The sequence below is a fragment of the Dipteris shenzhenensis genome, chromosome 26, assembly GCF_047967505.1.
Source record: "Dipteris shenzhenensis isolate YYH24624 ecotype China chromosome 26, Dip_SZ_1.0, whole genome shotgun sequence".
In the NCBI taxonomy this organism is placed as follows: Eukaryota; Viridiplantae; Streptophyta; class Polypodiopsida; order Gleicheniales; family Dipteridaceae; genus Dipteris; species Dipteris shenzhenensis.
The window spans coordinates 6,797,100-6,818,077 of NC_141621.1; the positions used below are offsets into that span (position 1 = coordinate 6,797,100).

The 20,978-nt window shown below is 40.7% G+C and overlaps 1 protein-coding gene across 1 annotated transcript; it reads right to left on the reverse strand.

Annotated features, from left to right (window-relative positions):
* Window positions 1–3,219: 3,219 nt before the first annotated feature.
* Window positions 3,220–14,603, reverse strand: LOC147884594 (uncharacterized). The gene is made up of 5 exons (XM_087398022.1): window positions 14,540–14,603; window positions 14,394–14,447; window positions 13,900–14,310; window positions 13,694–13,815; window positions 3,220–3,474 (listed from the first exon to the last, which is right to left on the reverse strand). Exons 1-5 carry the CDS (start codon window positions 14,601–14,603, stop codon window positions 3,220–3,222), a joined length of 906 nt encoding a protein of 301 aa, XP_087254148.1.
* Window positions 14,604–20,978: the final 6,375 nt, after the last annotated feature.

The window sequence follows — 20,978 nt, forward strand, 5'->3', positions numbered from 1 at the left end:
ATCCTTTCTGAAATATTTGGCAGGGTTCTTGACGTGTTTACATAGTTCCATTGATTTGTGCAATCGGCCTTGAAGGGAACAAGAGTGACCTGCTGTTTGAGAGTTAATACATAGAGATGGTTGAGGGGTAAGATAAGAGAAACATAGTAGTATGGATGGTGAAGGATTGCGGCAACAGTATTGGGAAGGTTGAGAACATACACAAGCCAAATGGGAAGAGAGAACAGTATTGGGAAGAGAAAAATTGTAGTATGGATAGGCAATAAAGATCATTGTGAATCATAGGGCTATGTTGAGAACAGCCGCAACATCATGTAAATACCATGTGCACATATTGTGAGTAATATGCGAGGGCAGAGTGGCATAGACTAAGGAGAGCAAATAAGAGCAAGCCCCACCCTAATCCTTACTGCTATATAAGTGTTTTCCTTTATTTTTCAATAGAGATGTACTTGTGCAGTGTACTCTATCCCCTCTCATTTCCACTTCATATGGTATCAAAGCCTTCCAGCAGGGGCCTTGTCTTGAAGGTTGGAATGCGTAGAGCTTGTGGCTTCCAGCAAGGCTTGTTTGCACTCAACCTTACATGCTTTTATCAGCATTTCATGTGAAGAACGTCTGTATCTCTTATTCTCAGCTTGTAAAGAGATTCCTTCCCCCTGTTTTTGGTTCAAAAAGCTTCTCATTTGGAGCTATGAACATTTTGGGATGTCATCTTTCGAGTGATTTTTCATGTATTGTAATTTGTAAGCATTCGTAAAGTATTGAGTGGAAGAATGGAAGGGAAGTGTGAGAAAGATGAGAGAGAGTCTCTGAGAGTGTGGATTATTATGTGTATCTTCCGAGGCTGCTCCACGCCAAGGGCTTCTTCTGTCTGAATTGACCTATGCTCAAGGGCTCATTAGCTGCATTCTTTGAAGCTGTAATATAGTGGTTCTATCATTAAGTAACGCAGTTGCAGCGCACAACAAAGTCTTGACATGCATAGTGTAATGAGCATAATTAGTGGATGACTACCATGCATAGACTCTGAATGAGGAATAGTCACTTGAAATATCGCCGTTATCGAATTGGCACGCATGTGCAGACATCTTGGTGGTGGGTAGTAGTGTGGAATTTAAGATACACGGGTGATGATTGCATGACAGAGGTGGCTTTTGGTTTACCACTGCTCAGAGTAAACACATGCCATGAGGGATGCACTGCTCGAGGAGCATTGGTTGGACTCACAAGCTTTGGCCAAAACACGGGGGAAGAATTCGAGATCTTTAACATGATCCTTGGTGGCCCTGATCGAGGCACTGCCATACTGCCCAGAGAAGGAACACGATGAGCCAGACGGACTTTAATGTGCCAGTTGAGATACAGTTGATAATATGGCAGACAATCAGGTAAGGCATTATTGTATACGCTGGGAAAATGCAGACTTACTTGAAGAGCCCAGGCTACTTGGACTTGGCTGAGTGCATCTACAAAGCACAGGAAAGTTGATAAGTTACCTCTTGGCCTTGTCAATCCCTTCCAAAAACCAGGGTGTTAGTCTGGCTTCCCGAACATGTATGCCCATCAACGTTTTCTAAATGGGCCGATAAGTCGAGCTAGAATGTAGTAGTAGACGAACATGTGCTGCATCCCATAGTATGATTGCTTTTCTTCATCACTTATTGTTGCACGATAATGTTCGAGAGCTTATTTTGCCAATTGAGAGCCCCGTAGGAGCACAAAGGAGCCTTTTGTCGGGCTATGCTAGTACTTTCTGTCCGTTGTATATATCAAGCACCACCAGTAGGCTATGGATATACCACTTTGACTGTCGGACGGTGCATGGGGACTGGCCTGGATGGGTCTTGGCTATAGACTCAGCATTCCGACAGGTTACATTTTAAAAAAATGTTGTTTGCACAGCCTACAAACTGGATAGTTGTGTATAATCCCAGGCTAGCATAACGAGCGATGGCGAGAAACCTCCCAAAATGTGAATAGGGGAATGGGAAGGTTAGTGGAGACCTCGCAGAGAGCTCAATAGGACTGTATGAGTGTGGGTAGGTACGTGGATGGGCAGCGTTCAAAGTCCTTATGGTGCTATCATTGCACCTGAATGGGCTCACGTAAGGGACTCCAACTTTGTTGGGAAGTATTTTACTAAGATTAGCTGCAAGTATTATTGTATGTGCTACGAACCTGCAAATATTGTGACTGCCGAGTAACATTCTCTGGTTGTAGTCAAGCGTCTGATATATATAAACGACGTGCCCGCATGCTGGCCATATTTTTGCATACGGTTGAAGCTCTTATGAGCTTGGTTAATGCGTGCCACCCATCTTGTTTGTATGAAATTCAAAAACAAGGTGCACACTGGCTCGTCTTCATACTTTCATTATCTCGTTATAAGCGAAAGCTAACAGTTTATTAGCACTGCCCCGTTAGCGGCAGAGCTCTAGGTACTAGAAACTTGCTTATTTTGACGCACTTTGAAAGCGGAACAACAGTTACACTTAGCCACTTGGGGGCAGTGCTCTAGGCACTTGTGCCTCTTGTTTATATAGGAAACCACTTGTTTAAGCCAACTACAATGGCAATATTGCACGTATGTAGAGCTCAGACAATAGCTGATAAAAGCAAATAGGGTTCAGCAATTGGTATTGTGATTGTGTACATGGGATGTTCTTGCCCTAGAATTGAATTGTCGAGGGCCTCTGGCTTGTATGGCCATCAATTTTTATTAAGTAATGAAGAACCTCGGACGAGCAATGGCTTACTCAAGTGATTAGGTAGGCATCATCGTGCTATCAAGTGGAAAATCGTGTCCTGGTGCAGCCACATGTCATGCGTGAGCCTCCTGCCTGAAAAACCTTTATCGTTCTTTTCGTGCGGGGTGATTCGAAATTTGTACGCAATTTTTCAGCACGATTCTTTGTTCAGCTCATCTCTGATTCCCTGCTGTGAAGAAATTGGAGATTTGGAGATTTCGAATGTAACAAGTCAGCCAGTTGCTTCGCCACCAGGTTTTCCTCCCCCTCCTTCCTTGCCGCTTTGTCCTGTGCGCAACGTTGGTTTGTAACGTTCGTTTGCCTGCCTAACATGCTCCCACTTTGAAGCGGATCATAACCTTCACTGTTTTTGTTGGCCTGTGCTTCTTTCGGCTTTCTTACCCTCTTCACCTTTGCTTCATTGCTTCGAACCAGCAACATCCGAAAGCTCCATGCAGGTTGCGTGAGCTCAACGCTTCCCGCCTGCCTTTGCAAAGCAAGCAAGTCCAGAAGCCCTACTCCATTGTCGAACTAAGTCGAGCAAGCCCACTCTATGGTCGTTCAAACTAAGTAATGCATGCCTGGAAGCGAAAAAATCAAAATCGTAGTGCCCACGCCCACAATCAGTGAGTAACGTTACTTGGGTGCCGAGCATCACTCCCCAGCTACAGAGCTTCACCTGGAGCACGAACGTGCTGCGCCCTTCGCCCTGAGGATCCAGTAACTGACCTCTCCCCATCACAGCTTAGACTACAACGTTCCTCTTGAGCACAATAGGATCAATGTCAATGTGAGTGTCAGCAGGTTCATGCTGCAATTGCATTGCCACGCAAAGTCTTCGAGTGTGGCTGTGTCCATGGATTGAAGAGTGTAGAAAGCATACATCCTTGTGGAATTGATCGGATCGCTGGCCGGGCTGGCGCAAGTCTATGTCTCTCCCAGCCTGATGAGGAGCAGGTCGACCTTAAGCTCCAGTCCCAGCTCATGGTCACCCTCCCCCCACTGCACGAGGAAGTGCAGGTTTACCTTGAATGGGTGTCCGTTGCTCACTTGGATAACGACGACGTTCCGATGGGATCGGCTCATGGTCCAAGAAGGGAGGATCCAGAACCCTTGGTTCACGGTGCATAAGAAATATACGCAGCATTGGCGATCCCTGCTGGCAGTGCCACGGTACATTTTCGGACCACAAACTTTCCAGTCAAGCATCGAGGCCTCTCTCTAATTGCGATAGCTACTTGCTCTGAGATAGACATTGCCCATGATCGACATCTCCCGTCTTCGAATGCTTAATATGGATAACAATAAACTAGTTGTCCTTGAACACTTGCGAGTGCTTCGAGGGGATCACAGCATGCTTGTATCTATTCGAGGTGAGTTTCCTGTCTTTGGTATCGACACTCAAACAAATTCCAATCGCCTTTGGCCCCTTTCCTAACAGCAACAATGAGCTTTCCTGCCTCTAGCTAGCTATACCAGCGAGCCGTTTCTCCCATGGAAACATAAATTGCCGTCCCTTTTCTTGAATTCCACGGACGGACTTCAACTCGAGTCGCATAGGTCATCAGTTCTTAATCGACTTAAGCTTACGAGCTGCAATCAACGCTAGTCCTCTATGTCCGATTGCTAATTTCTGGATTACTTAATAGTGATTCACCACCACGCCAATGGTAGAGCAATGAAAGCGGAGCCTTCTAATCATGTGTTTGCGTGGATATTTTCATAGATTGTATGCTGCAAAATGATAGAAACGATACAAAAGATTCACCTTGCACATCCAACCCTATTCCATCGTTAAAATCCGGACAACAAACATTTCGTATAACACTTGATTTTCTCATGTTTACAGAGATCTCAATTGCTTTGGGATTTAACCGTTCAAGTTCAAGATTTGAATTGCTTTGGTATTTCAGCTTTCAGATTTGATACATTATTCATGCAAGGAGATTTCTTAGCAATTTTGGTATATATTACAATTCCGTAACGTTTCTAGGTATGTACATTGCAGGTATTGCAAGTGATTGGTTATCATTATTCTATACAAGCACTTTCATTAAGCAAGTACATTTGCTATTTCTTGTGACATTCTTTATTAAAATAAAAACAATAATATTCTTTTAAAAAAGACACATTATGCAATTTACAAAATACGGGATGCAAGATCTCAAGGAACGGCACATTCCACATTATGCAATGTGCAAACTACATTATGCGATTTGCAAGATCCCAAGGAACGGCACATTCCTTGGTCTTATAATTTTTGGAGAGAAACAGTGCCAACTCTCCCCCCACATGAACATGTCGTTATATGTATTATGAAATTTGTGCCCATATGATCATGCTTTCACATGATCATATGGTTATATTGACTGCCAACTTTCTATCCACATCAATGTGTGGTTATATGCTAGATTTGAAGAATGCTATGTAATTATATAACAATAAAACAAAGATTTATCATGCAAATAAAAAACCATTTTTAAGTGTGTTTTGTTTGTTGTATACTGTCATGATACATATTTACATTTGCAATGTCGAGCGAAGTCGTGAGTTATCGTCAATTGACACGCCTTGTCATCTGCTGCAATATCACGTGGATTGCGAGCAATTGATACGAGTAGTCATCTACGAGCACATCTACAGACTAGGTACTTTTATAATATATTTCGTGTCATTCATAGAAATGAAGGGAACATTTATTGAAAAGCGAGTATATGCTTATCATAATAGTATTTGAAATAAGAAAAGACGATTACACCCCAATATTCCATCATGGCCATTCATCGATACATATTTAGAAGAGTGGCAAAACATGTGCTCTAAATTTGTAACAAAAATAAAATAGTGTGTATTGTGGTAGAGTTGAATTTGGTATGAATTCCTTCTCAAAGTTACGATCAATACCATCTATACTAGAGTCTGAGGTCATACCATATGAACTATCAAATACTTTTCTTAGGTGTATATGGAAAAAAATCAAGAAAATAGAACAAGGATGATTTGTGAGGCTTGTATAAAGTCTCCTTTTCGAAAACTGTACTCAATACCATATGATCTTAACTACATACGAAATATGCTAGTTGCAGGAATATTTCAAATGTAAATGTTATTGATCATTGATGTATCTTTAAATATTTCAAAAGCAATTAAATCATTAGCAAAAGGAACACCGCAAAGAAGATTGATACTAGAGAATCCATTGATATGTTGGGATCAACAACGGATTTGCAAAAATCCAATGATACTATTGTTAACAACTGAGCAAATACTAGCTTTAAACTCGAGAACAAATCCTATCTTCAAAAAATACTTGTCAATGTACGAAAGACCCCATCTGAAACTTGGAATTAGTGTCCTTTCCTCAGAAGCTATTGTTCACATTCTAAAGAGACTCTGCACATTCTCCTTTCCATCTTATGAGAGTTGCACATGAGAATAATTATTTGTCATTATTGGAGCACGTAGATGTATTGCCTATAACCCATCAATTTGAAAGACATGATTCACATGAGGTCGGCATGATAGTACTACGTAATTCATCAAGAATTGTCGAACGAAAATTCATTACATCCATAGATGGATTATCTGATTCTGATGGATTAACAATTGAGATAGCATTATTTCCATTTATGTACCCTTTTGGACATGGTAGCCATGATGGTAAGCTATTCTTAAATGTCTACTTGAAAATGAGAGTAGGTTCACTATTCTCAGTATTCACACTCTGCAAGTCGTACTTGCTACTAATGTACCAAATTCGACAAGCAATCATTATTGCAAACTCAATGCAAACTACAATTCTACAAAGAGGGATTGATCAACAAAGATGACAGGATCCAAGAGTATTTGAACATGAGATAATGAAATGGGTGATTAAGTTTCTAGTACTAGGGTCGATACCCAGACCCCTTCATGGCATCATAGAAACTTGAAAGATCTAATGACGATGGTTGAAACATGGGGACTTCCTAACATATCTTTTACACTCATAGCAGATGAGGTATCAAACACTAGATGGTATGAGATCAATAAAATAGAAGCAATTGTGAGACAATTCAATCAAAAATTCACATGGAGAGATTGTCCATTTGAGTGCACTATTTCATGTTTGACTACAAAGGTTCTTGTCCAAATATGTTATATCGACCAAAGGACTACTAGGAAGATATCACATAGTGAGATACGAGATCCAGAATCGTGGATCAATGCATGCTCATATAATGTTGTGGATTGAGGAGGCCGATATTGAAATTATATCAAATCAAATTGATGCACATATACTGTACCTAAATGACTCGAATATAGTACTAGAGAATAAAAAAAGAAAAGAAGCTTCATGATTTGGTAAAAAGAAAGCAAATTCACATGCCGAGCAGCATGCAATTCGTTCGACTCGAATAACACTCACAGATGTAAAAATGGATTTCATAATCGTCAAACAACATGCTTGCAATTTGTGTTATTTAAACCTTCACGTATCCAATGTACATTCCCCTTTGCATGCATGTCAATCCCACCTGTCGAGGCATTTGAAAAGTGTCATGCCCATCGGATGTGGTTCGCATAGTCGATCACACATTAAACCATGGTTTTCACCTAGTGTCATGCACAATCGTCAAAGAACACGCCTTGAGGTGTGTTATTCGAACCTGCACGTATCCAATGGACATCCCCTTTTCACATGCATTAATTCCACCTATGTTGAGAAAGGTGGAAATTATGCGGCCATCATTCATGGTTTGTATGGTCGATCACGCATTAAGCCATGTTTTTCACTTAGTGTCATGCACAATCGTTAAAAAACACACCTCGAGGTATGTTATTCAAATCTACACATATCTGATGGGCATCTTGCTTTGCACGCATGTCAATCCCTTCTATGTTGACACATGTGCAAAGTATCATACCTATTGAATATGGTTCGCATGGTCGAACAACCATGAAACCCTATTTTTCACCTAATGTCATGCACAATCGTCAAAAAACACGCTCCGAGGTTTATTAATCGAATGCACATGTATGCGATGGACATGCCACTTTGCACATGCATCAATACCACCTATTTTGAGGCATGTTCAAAGTATCATGACCATATGATGTTGTTCATATGGCCCATCATGCATGAAATAATGGCTTTCACCTAGTGTCCTACACAATCATCAAAAACCCATTTCCAGGTTTGTTATTCGCATATGCACGTATCCGATGAGCACCATGCTTTGCACATGCATCAATTGCACCAATGTCAAAGTATGTGCAAAGTGTCATAGGCATCGGATATGGTTCGCATGGTCAATGACCCATCAAACAATGTTTTTCACCTTAGGGTGTCATGCACAATTGTCAAAAAATACACTTCAAATGTGTATGTATCTAATGGGCATCCTGCTTTGCACATGCATCAATCCCACATATGTTGAGTTGAGGACAATCATCAAAAACACACTTCCAAGTGTGTTATTCAATCGTCCATGTATCCAATGGGCATCCTACTTTGTACACATGGCAATACCTCCTATTACATTCAAACTATCATGCCCAGCATATATGGTTCCCATGGTCAATCACCCATCAAACCATGTTTTTTCATGTCATGCATAATCGTCAAAAAACACGCTCCGAGGTGTCTTCTTCAAAGGCGCACGTATTTGATGGGAATCCCACATTTCACACATGTCAATCCCACCTATGTTGAGGCATGTGGAAAGTATTATTCCCATCATATGTGGTTCATATGGTCGATCACGCATGAAACCATGCTTCTCACGTAGTGTCCTACACAATCGTAAAAAAACCTACTTCCAGTTGTGTATTCGCACATGCATGTATCCGATTAGCACCTAGTTTTGCACATGTGCCAACCACATAAATTTCAAGGCACATGCAAAGTATCGTGCCCATCGTATATGGTTCGCATTGTCAATCACCCATGTGTGCTCATCGTATACGTCCACGTGCGAATAACACACCTAGAAGCGAGTTTTTTGACGATTTTGTAGGACACTAGGTAAAAAACGTGGTTTCATGCGTGATCAACCATACAAACCACATCTGATGGGCACAATACTTTTCACCTACCTCTACATAGGTGGGATTGATGTGCGTGCAAAGCAAGATGCCAATCAAATATGTCCGTCTTCGAATAACACACCTCAGAGCGTGTTTTTTGACGATTGTACATGACACTAGTTGAAAAACATGGCTTAATCTAGGATCGATTATACAAACCACATCCGATGGGCAATATACTTTGCACCTATCTCAACCTAAGTGGGATTGATGTGCGTGAAATGAGGTATTCCCATCGGATACATGCATATTTGAATAACACACCTCGAGGTGTATTTTTTTACTACAATTATGCCCAACACTAGGTGAAAAACATGGTTTAACGCATGATCAACCATGCAAACCACATATGATGGAGATGATACTTTGCACGTGCCTTGACATATGTGGGATTGATGCTCGTGCAAAGCGAGATGTCCATCAGATATGTGCGCCTTTGAATAACACACCTCGGAGCGTATTTTTTGATGATTGTGCATGACACTTTGCACATCCATTAATCCCATCTATGTTGAGGCACATCCAAAGTGTCATGCCCATCGGATATGGTTTGGATGGTCAATCAGCTAGCAAACCATGGGAATCCTACCATGCACGTGCCTCAATCCCACCTATGTCAATATGCAAAGTATCTTGCCCATTGGATGTGGTTCGCATGGTCAATCATGCATAAAACCATGTTTTTCACCTAGCATCGGGCACAATCATTAAAAAACACGTCTTGAGGTGTGTTATTCAAACCTGCACATATCTGATAGGCATCCCCCTTTGTATGCATGTCAATCACACATATTTTGAGGCAGGTGCAAAGTATCGTGTCCATCGGGGGTGGTTTGTATAATCAATCAAGTATTAAACCATGTTTTTCACCTAGTGTCATGCACAATCGTCAAAAAACACACTCCTAGGTGTGTTATTCAAAGGAGCACGTATCGAATGGGCATCCCTCTCTGCATGTGCATCAATCCCACCTATATTTAGGTAGTTGCAAAGTATCATGCCCATCAAATGTGGTTCGTATGGTCGATCACGCATGAAACCATGTTTTTCGCGTAGTGTCCTACACAATTGTCAAAAAACCTGCTTCCAGGTGTGTTATTCGCACTTGCACCTATCCGATGAGCACCCCACTTTGCAGCACATCAATCTCACCTATGTTGAGAAATGTGCAAAGTTTAGTTCCCATCAGATATGGTTCGCATGGTTGATCATCCATGAAACCATGTTTTTCACCTACTGTCATGCACAATCGTCAAAAAACCCGCTTCGAGGTGCGTTATTTAAAGGTACACGTATCTGATGTGCATCATGCTTTGCACGCATGTCAATACCACCTATATTAAGACAAATGAAAATTATTGTGCTCATCGGATGTGGTTCGCATGGTCGATCACGCATTAAACCATGTTTCTCACCTAGTGTCATACACAATCATCAAAAAATTCGCTACCAGGTGTGCTATTTAAACCTACACATATTTGATAGGCATCCCCCTTTGCACACATGTCAATCCCACCTAATTTAAGGCAAGTTAAAAGTATCATGCCCATTGGATATGGTTCACATGGTTGATCACCCATCAAACCATGTTTTTTCACCTAGTGTCATGCACAATCATCAAAAAACACGCTTCGAGGTGTGTTATTCGAAGGCATACGTATTCGATGGACAACTCGCTTTGCACGCACATCAATCCCATCTATGTTGAGCAACCAAAAAAGTATTATGCCCATAGGGCGTGGTTCGGATGGTCAATTATGCGTTAAATCATGCTTTTCACTTAGTGTCTAGCACAATCGTCAAAAAACATGCCTCGAGGTGTGTTATTCGAACCTACACGTATCCGATGGGCATCCCCCTTTGCACACACATCAATAACACCTATGTTGAGGCAGGTGCAAACTATCGTGCCATCGGATATGGTTCACATGGTTGATCACCCATCAAACCATGTTTTCCACCTTAGAGTGTTATGCGCAATCGTCAAAAAACATGCTCCGAGGTGTGTTATTCAAAAGCGCACATATCTGATGGGCCACGTCAATCCCACCTATGTTGAGGCACGTGAAAAGTATCATGCCCATCAGATGTTGTTCACATGGTCGATCACGCATTAAACCATATTTTTCACCTAGCGTCGAGCACAATCATAAAAAAAACACACCTCAAGGTGTGTTGTTCAAACTTGCATGTATTTGATAGGCATACCCCTTTGTACGCAAGTTAATCCCACATATGTTAAGGCAGGTGCAAAGTATCATGCCCATCAGGTTTGGTTTGTATAATTGATCATGTTAAACCATGTTTTTTGCCTAGTGTCATGCACAATCATTAAAAAACGCACACCTAGGTGTGTTATTCGAAGGTGCACGTATCCAATGGGCACCCTATAGAAGAGTGTGGGATAGAAGAGATGCATCATGGCACAGAGAGTGAGAGTACAAGTGATGCAAAATCCATGTATTAGAATGAAGGAATGACCTCCATTTTATAGAAAGAGAGGATGGTGTAGGCACCTCCCCTATATCAATGGCAATCAGCCCCTACATAAGTGGGACTGGCCTAAATCAAAGGAGCCTCCCATGTGGGGGCCTTTGGCTTACATCATCACTGAGGTCACACACTAGACACATCATAGCACTAGATGTGCCTCTACAACACACACACACACACACACACAGAGTCACACACACACACACACACACACACACACACACACACACACACACACACACACACACACACACACACACACACACACACACACACACACACATGACTCCCCTAGATGCACACATGCACGATAGAGCAAGCCCTTGACCATAGTTATCCCAACACACCCCCCCTCAAGGGTTCGGAGGTAGTCGATAGAGCGAGCAAGAAAAAGCGAGCGGGCCCAAAAAAGCGAGCGATCTTTTCCACAATCCCTTATAGAGGTAGCCAACATAGCTTTGTGAAATCCACTATTTGGGAAGAATCTCCAAAATGAAACTTAACCTACTTTCCATATTTGGGAGAGTAAAGCAAGTTGATAATATATTATAATTATCTTGATAATGTAACTTGGACTTGGTAGCACAGGAGAGACTAAAGCAACTAAGACTTTTCCAACAACTCAATTCTCATATACTTTAGTGAGTCTATTGACGATGACTTGCACAATTTATTGATATTTCATAGTCCCTCATATGGCTGCAAGTTGTATATTCATGCCTATGAGTCTCACTATATATGCATGTCAAAAGCTTTTATTGATTTGCTTTCTCTTCATCAAGATCCTAGGTATTCATTTGCCTCATATAAAGTTGCAAACATATCTCACACCTTTTTTAATGTTTTCATTGTATTTAACTATCCAAGCACAACATCTTGTACATTTTGCATTCTCAAATGGTAATTGTATTTGTCCTTCCTATCCCATTTAAATTGTGCATGTGAAATACATTGTGTCTATGAAATACATGTTTCTTGAAGTTGACATGATTTGGGTGTCAAATGACCTGTGTACAAACCCGAGGTCAAAAAGTGATGTTTTGGACTAATAATACAAGAAAAGATACAAAATTGATTAGAATTATCTCAATAATGTAACTTCCAATATGTGTCATTAGTAATCAAAAGAAAGTGGAGTGTCACTTCAAAACGTGGGGTTGCATCACATACACAAAAATTCTTCTGCATTCAAAATGGGTTTTATTTTCCTACAATCAAAACATCCACATTGCTTGAAATTATACTTAATAACATTAATACCACTTCACCCATATGTGGGAGAACCCAAGTATCATTTGAAAGCATAGGATTGCATAATACATAGAGAAATATTACCACATTACTGTTAGCTCACCCCAAAGAGCAATATTACCATATTCAAAATGGGACTTCTTCTCACAAGTATCACCAAGCTCTCATCAAAATGGTCTTTTAAATCATATTCTACTCCTCTTGACACTCATCATCAACAAAGTAAATGCGAGCTCGTGGCCTATCTGAATGCCTCTCATCATATCTTCTTTCAGTTGACATGAATCTTGCCATTTCTTCTGCATAGCATGGTAACAAACTACAATCAAACATACATTTGAAACCATAGTAAGTCAAAACGTTAAAGACACAATAACAACAATCCAAAAATATCCAAATGTCATCAAAGAAAGATCTAAGTTCAGTACCATACTAATCATCATATGGATTTGTGATGGGATCCACTCTATCTTCATCCCCATCGCCATCATGCTCTGACCTCACCCGTTTCCCGAAATGGTCTGCTACAAGTGGCTCAACAATGGTAGCCATAATACTGCTATCTGAATCAAAAGAAAAACAAGGTCTACCAGTAGCCTGACAAGCACGCATGAGAGGAGCTATGCCACAACCCATCTCTAAAACCAATCCTCCTGGAACACATAAGAGAGACAAAAGGCACCCAACAAAGTAGCAACATCGCTCAAGTCCACCTCGAGCCATCTGAGAAGACATAGGCACTATTGTCCTCTCACTGAGAGGCACATAGTGAGTCCATAAATCAGATAGCGGATCAATGGAAAGGTTTTGAAATAGTGGAACACTCTCTTCCAAATAAATGGATGGAGTCTTCTTAGCTCTACGTACTAGAGCCAACATAGATGATTGCATCTGTGAATCATGCATAGAGAACCACATACCAAAGAATGACCTTAGCCAACAAGTATCATAGCATGAAAGACTACATGTGACCACACATATGGAACACAAATGAAATATATGATTTTACCATCAAAACCCAGCATGCATACTACATGTAACATGGCATCTATCAATCCCACATAAAGAAACACATTAAAAAGTTCATGAATGTAGCATTACAACACACCGTGCATGGAATTGTAGCATACCTTAAGAGTTATACCATGGTATTTACAGTATCCATGTGGAAGATTATCATGAATGACTACACGTCTGACAACTTCCAAGCCTTGAACAAATGCAAAGCGCTCCATCCACGAAATACAGTGTCCTACAATCAAATGACACTATCTCATACAAGAAAAATGAGAATAGAGGACATATAACAACAATAGTGCTAGATTTTAAACCTTACCTGCCATAGGACATATAACTGCCAGCCAACCACTATCTGATAATGAAGCTGCTGCAACAGCAAGCCCATAACGCACATGGTCCTCTAATAAGAGGTTCCAAACTGGGATGGGTTCTCTCTCATCAAGTGGAAATCCAGTGGGAAAGTCAACCAATATAAAATCCGCAGCCCACTTAATCTTCTTACCCAACCGCATGTAGTCTCGATCAGGGCTAACTACATTCATGAAAAACTCATGCAAAATAGTATACTTTTCATTTTTCTTGGACTGTGAAAAGTCCATGCCCATGGTTATGTAATCACCCACCATACAAGCATATAATGGAGTGATACCTCGAGTCGATAGACTATCCGGTGACTGTGCCTTATGAAATACATAATGTTGTACTAACTTTGTGATAGATTGTGAACCTACATGGAAAATTTATATCAAACACAACCAAAGGAAATTTTGAAACACCGATAGCAAGAACAAAAATAAACTAGAACCTTACTTGCATGCTCCATTTGATCCTTATCTTGCCTTGGTGGACTAGATGGCTCCTCATCTAAATGGATAGGAAAGAATAACATTAGTATACTATTCCAAACCCTCATCACAAACAACATTAGAAACTCAACATGTATGTATATTTCTTACCTTTCTTTTGAGCTTGTTCTTGTTTTTGTGCTTGTGTTTTTGTTTTTCTAGAGCTTCCGCCCATTTTATCCTTACTTTCTTCAATGTCCTTAGATGAGGCATATTTCTTGTGAAAGTCTCTCTCACGCACCAAGACTTGTCCCTTGGGGAAGTCTATCCACCAAGGACAATTTGCAAGTTCCCATTGAGAGTGATTGTGCATGCCAGGAGGATACATACAAGTAGCATGACCAATTTCCACCCAACTCTTGCACAAATTTGGAATCTCTAAGATCTTTCTCTCTCTTGCCAAATGAGCAAGATACCTACAAATCAACAATCGCTAATTATTTGGACCTCCTATATAAAGAAAGGTTCACAAAAAAATTGAGACAAATAAAAATGATTGTCAAGTTCAATGTTGTTATAAGCTTCACAAAACAAATAGAAAAGCACCATCATTAAAACTAAAAGGGACCAACCTGTAGACAACCCTGTGAGCGGCCATGTCCAACTCAGAGAGACCATCTGCTTTCTTTCCTCCCTTACTCTCAATCTTTGAATCCTTTGATCGTAGAGCTAAGAACAAATGCTTTCTTCCTTCTAATTTTATGTCCTCCATGTATTGTTGCATTGTGTAATCTTTTGGTGTCTCTAAAGGAACGCCCATCGTTGTTACAACCCTCAAGTCATCAAGAACTTTCAAAGCCTGGGTCTCTACTTTCTCAAGAAATATACCTCTATTAATCCATCTACACAAGTGAAAAACAAAGTATTCACACAATTAAGACTTATGGCACTTCTATAATACATACAAACACTGCAAAATAAGTTTATTTATGAAAGGAACAACTCACCCTCTATACTCCACATCCCCCACAGGCATGAAATACATATCCCTCATTGGTTTGGTAGCCTCCAACAAGGAAAGAAAAATGATTTTTTTCTCCAATCTCAAATCAGACTTTGCTATGAGTTGCAGCTTCTCCAAAGTTACACAAGAGTCCAGACCATCAAATCGCAAGGCAAATAACTTTTCCAACCAGGCCTCACCCAAGCCTGGATCTATGCAATTCAAAACCTATCCAAGCATTGCATGTTAGATGCATAAAATGATTAAAAAATGTAACAACAAGAAGAATTAAACCCTCACCTTTCCCATCCTATCAGCAATTCTCTTTTGAATCAGGACACGTTGCTTTCCTTCAACTTCTGTTCTTTGGTCTATAGGCATCTTTGTGGATATCTTATCAATTGCTTTTTTAAGCTCTGTATTGTACTCAACCTACACAAAAGATTTCCTTTTATAGAAAGAAAAGGAATGAAAGAGAATAAGCACCAAGAGAAGTGTAGCATTAAACCTGAAAGACCAATCTTGCAAGATAGCCTCTTGTCAATGGAAACCAGGGTCTTTTTCCTTTACTCTCATGAGCCCTCCAGTTCTCTATGGATTTCACTTCATTAGGAGACAATGATTTCATAAATATCATAGGATCACACTCACAAATGTTGTGTGCATTTATAAGTGTGTCTCGGAGGCTAGGTTTGACGATGGCATGCTCATTCATACTACAAGATACATCAAAAGATTAGTTCGTTTGTACAAAATAAAAATAATGAAGATAAAGAATTATATAAGACAAAATAATGGAAGAAAAAAAGGTATCAAAGTTCTTACGAATTCATGCGCTGTAGGCCAGCCAATAGTGCAATCTCACTTATTTTTCTAGGATCAATTATTGTGCAAACCACTCTTATGTGTCGTTTTTTGTTTGTAGGAAAGATATCCTTTATAACACTCATCCAAGCAGTAGTCCTATGATTTCCCTCCCAAAAAAAAAACATCCTTCTTGACATAAATTTAAATTCATGACTTGATAGCAAGTCATTCTCAAACTCTTCATCAACATCTCTCCAAGTGGGAGACCACCTCTCCATCATATCATCTGTCAGTACTACCTCCTCTCCATCACTTTTGCAAACGGACACTATGAAAGATCCTTTCTCTGGAAGGTAGCCCTCCACTTGGAATGCACTTTTTAATGAAGACACATCATCACGCAGTCCTCGTACTCGTGCATAGGGGATCAATCTACATAATGGAATGCGAGGACAATGATCTGAATCAAGCATCCTGCATTTTCCAATCACATCACCTCCTCCTTCCACTTGCACTTCAGTGTCATCCAATTCAACCTCCTCCAATCTTGGTCCTTCATCTTTTGGAGCAGAGGATGTATCAGGCTCAGAACCTACTGCACTCCCTGGTTCTTCTGTCCCACCTACTGATGATTGGGCAGGGGGATCTATTTTCTTTCCTCTTGCTAACTTTGGAGGCAGAGCCTCTTGAGGCTTTTTACCTTTCCTTCCTGTCATCCTGAAATGAAATACAAAAATAACACCTTTTCATACACTGGTCACATATGAAATGAGATTGCAAGACAATGAAAATCTAATCCAAGAGCAAATATAGTATAGCAAACTATAGAAAAAATCTCTTGTTCACGGCACATGTTATTCTTCTCCAAAACATTCTATGAAGATCAAGAGTTCAATGTGAGCACAACTGTTAAATTTTTTAAACACTAACCAGATACATGTTTACACTATCATTTTGAACACATGCATTTAGGGTCTAGTTTATCTTAGAGCCAACAGTCAAACTCCTATACTATTTTAGATACATAGAGCTAACAGTCAAACTAATATACTATTATTGATACATAGAGCTAACATTCAAACTCCTATACATAGATGTGTATAAAGGAATATCTAAACATACTTATTTATCTTTATACACATGTCTTTATTTATCTTTAAACACATCTGTTTTCACATATTTATGCATATGTATGCATATCCTTTTCTATGTACAAATAAAAAAACACATGTAAATAGTTTTACGTATGCATGTATAAACTTATCTATGTATGAATTTATATCTGCATATATATACATAAGCTCTCAAACTCTCAACCCCATATAGCACTCATTTGCTAATGGAAGAGACTACATCTTCCATGCATATGTTTACATTTACAACAGACTTCCATATATACATCTTGACATTTTCATACATGACATATGGACACAAATAAATATACAATAAATGTATAACACACAAACATGTATATGAATACTTAAGCATGTCTATTTATATACATGTATTGTGTAATACATGTACATGTGGAGATCTTTTGGGGGATTTCTCCCAATATTCCACAAACTCTCACCCCCTTCCATAGAGGACTTTCCTCACAATCAAGGAGTTCCTCCTTTAACTTGAGGCATAATTCAAGAATGCAGATTAAAAGCAAAAGCATACAATGTGTTGGCATAATCATCCTTGTGGTCAAAATAACTTGCAGAATTGAAAGCTACATAGATGACATTTATTACGACCTCATATCTACTTCGCTCTTCCTCTTTTAGATCTTATATCCAATGAGCATTCATATTAATAAAAATCTTAAAATGTATAGGTTGAATGCAACTGTGAAAGCACACATTAGTAGTGTGCATTTTAGTGCTATTTCTACCAAAATGGACAGCGCGTCAACACGCTGTCCATTTTGGTGAAAAGGGCATATAAAATGCTACCCCAATACAAGGCCACTATTGAGCAAGACTTGACACAAGATGGCTTGACATAGTAACTCAGGGATCTGGAAGCTATTTTTATTTTCAAGTCACCATGCAGGTCAAGTGTGGCAGCATTCTTGATCCCAATAACCAATTTTATTGTAGGAAGACTGTTGCAAGTGTGAGAGCATGTCAGTGTCCTAAATTGTAAAGATCTTTCTACCAAAAAAGACAGCGCGTCCATTTTGAAGCAAAAGACATCTAAATGCCACCCCACTGAAATTCTATTATGAAGCATAAAAGAGGCCAATTTTGATGCTTGGGATACCGAAATAGACAGCGCGTTGACACGCTGTCCATTTTGAAGCAAAAAACATCTAAATGCCACCCCACTGAAATTCTATTATGAAGCATAAAAGAGGCCAATTTTGATGCTTGGGATACCGAAATAGACAGCGCGTTGACACGCTGTCCATTTTGGTATCACAAGCATCAAAATTTCCTTCTTTACTCAAATATGAAGGTGGTACATGAAAGATACAATGGAGGATTTTAGATGTTCTTTTCCATTGAAATGGACAGCGTGTCAACGCGCTGTCCATTTCAATGGAAAGGGTATCCAAAATGCTCCTAACGTCATGGCTCTTCCAAATGCTTAAGGACTCACTAGAGAGGTCTTGGAAGATTGAAAAATTGGAGGATGAGGATGTGAGAAGAAGAAGTATTCACAATTTCGAAATCAATTTGAGGTGTATAGACAAAAATTGATGAAAGTTTTTTAAGTTTTTAGTATACCCCCAATGCTTTTTAGTATAGCTCCTCTAACATGATTTTGATCTACTTTCCATGAGAAAGGGCAGCGCGTTGACGCGCTGCCCTTTCTCATGGAAAGTAGATCAAAATCATGTTAGAGGAGCTATACTAAAAAGCATTGGGGGTATACTAAAAACTTAAAAAACTTTCATCAATTTTTGTCTGTTGACGCGCTGCCCTTTCTCATGGAAAGTAGATTAAAAAAAGGATGTGTGTAGCTTGCCCTTTCTCATGGAAAGTAGATTAAAAAAAGGATGTGTGTAGCTTGGCTAATTTTTTATACGAAGCTTGGAATTCGCAAAAACAAAAGCGTCGAAGAGGGAGCGTGTACCTTGGTGGAGGAGATGGAGAAGATGGGAGTGCACGAGACCTTTCGTGAGGAGGTGAGTTGAGCGTGGAAGGTGGAGGCGACGTTGGAAGGAAGGTGAAGCGTGGAAGGAGAAGGCGGCTACTCCAACTACCACACTGGGAGGAAGGTTGGAGCGTGGAAGGAGAAGGTGGAGCGTGGAAGGAGAAGAGAGGAGGCCAAAGAAAGCTTGAGGAGGGCCGAGGAAGCGAAGAGGGAGTGCGAGTCGTGGAAGAGGAGGAAGAGACGATGAGGAGGGAGAGGTGGGTCGTGGAAGAGGAGGGAGAAGCGAAGAGGGAGTGCAGGTCGTGGAAGAGGAGGCGAGGTCGTGGAAGAGGAGGTGGGTCATGGAAGAAGAGAGGCGAGGTCGTGGAAGAGGAGGTGGCGAAGGAGCGAGCGATGGGGAAGACTCACAAACTTAGAAGGCAGAAGGCAGAAGGATGGTCTATAGCAGAAGGTAGAAGGCAGAAGGAGCGAAGGCAGAAGGCAGAAGGCTATAGCGAGCGATGGTTTCTAGATGGGAGAAGAGAAGGAAGGAGCGATGGTGAGAAGAGAAGACGAGAGGTACGTTTGGGGGAAGACGATAATGAAGAGGAACACGCTTGGGAGAAGGGAGGTAGAGGAGCTAATTCGGAGAGGAGGCCTGCGAGGTGAAGAGTGCAATCGCAATCTGTGAGCGACAGGGCAATCGATAGAACCAGATCGGAGTGGTTAAGAACGCCGTCGCCGTGGACAAAACGAAGGTGGTGAGAGCGAAAGCGAAGGAGGTGTGATTCAACTTGGTGGACGAGCGTTGTAGATCAATTGGAACGACTGATCAGTGAGAGAAAGAGACGAAGATGACATAGAGAAAGAGCAAGCGTGTGATAGCAGCGGAAACTCCCAAATCTGAAAGACTCTTCATCTTTCTAACTCACTGTTAGAGAATTCCGCTTTGAATGGATTACATTCACTTCCTCTTCCACCACAATCAAAATAGTTTATTCAACACCGCATCTTCCGCCAATCTGTTCAACGTAAGGAAAACATCGAACATGACAATATGTAAGGGAAACAGAAAAAGAGCGAGGTGGGCAAAATTTGCGCCATCCTCCAGTGATAGAAAGTTGCGGCTACAATAAGAATAAGTTGGAGCCCAGCGCTGGAATGCGGGCGTCGCAACGTCTCTGCCAATTGTAAGCTTTCTTCTTTCGCATCAGCTTTCTTCTTTCTTTGCCAGAGGAACGAAGATTATTGGAACGAGGTGGAGCGGTGGTTCTTGGAGATGAAGATGATGGTGAAGGAAGATGGGGAACGAAGATTATTGGAACCCGATTTTGACTACTAATCCACGCTCCTCCCTCGAAGTCTGCCTTGTCGCGATCTCTATGCTTTCTGCTCGAAGGAACCCATGAGCCAGTTGCGCAATTTTTGCAGGTGTCTGCAAAAATTTTTGTAGATTTTTGTGCAATTTTTGCGCAATCGAGCGAGCGCGTGAGCTAGACCATTATGTAGCAAGAAACATTGTTAACTGAATCTACTGTGTCTTTCGAATAGCATTTCGCACCACATTTATCTCGGTCCTGTCTACAATAGCAAGAAGGAACTATTCTTCAAAGAGACATACTCATCCTCCCGTTCCTTGGTGTCCACACTTTTGGGACTAGAAGGCTAGCTTGCGCTTCTGATATTCCTGGGGAATGGTACTGAGGTGCCTGCCATCTCAAGGCTTTTCCAGCT

Excerpts from the sequence above, each read along its gene's own strand:
- LOC147884594 (XM_087398022.1), bottom strand. The coding sequence starts at position 14,603 with ATGGGCGGAAGCTCTAGAAAAACAAAAACACAAGCACAAAAACAAGAA. Across the intron at positions 13,816-13,899 it reads AGTTATATGTCCTATGGCAG|GACACTGTATTTCGTGGATG; the intron begins GTAAGGTTTAAA and ends ATTTGATTGTAG. Across the intron at positions 3,475-13,693 it reads ACCATGGTATAACTCTTAAG|TTACTGGATCCTCAGGGCGA; the intron begins GTATGCTACAAT and ends GGGAGAGGTCAG.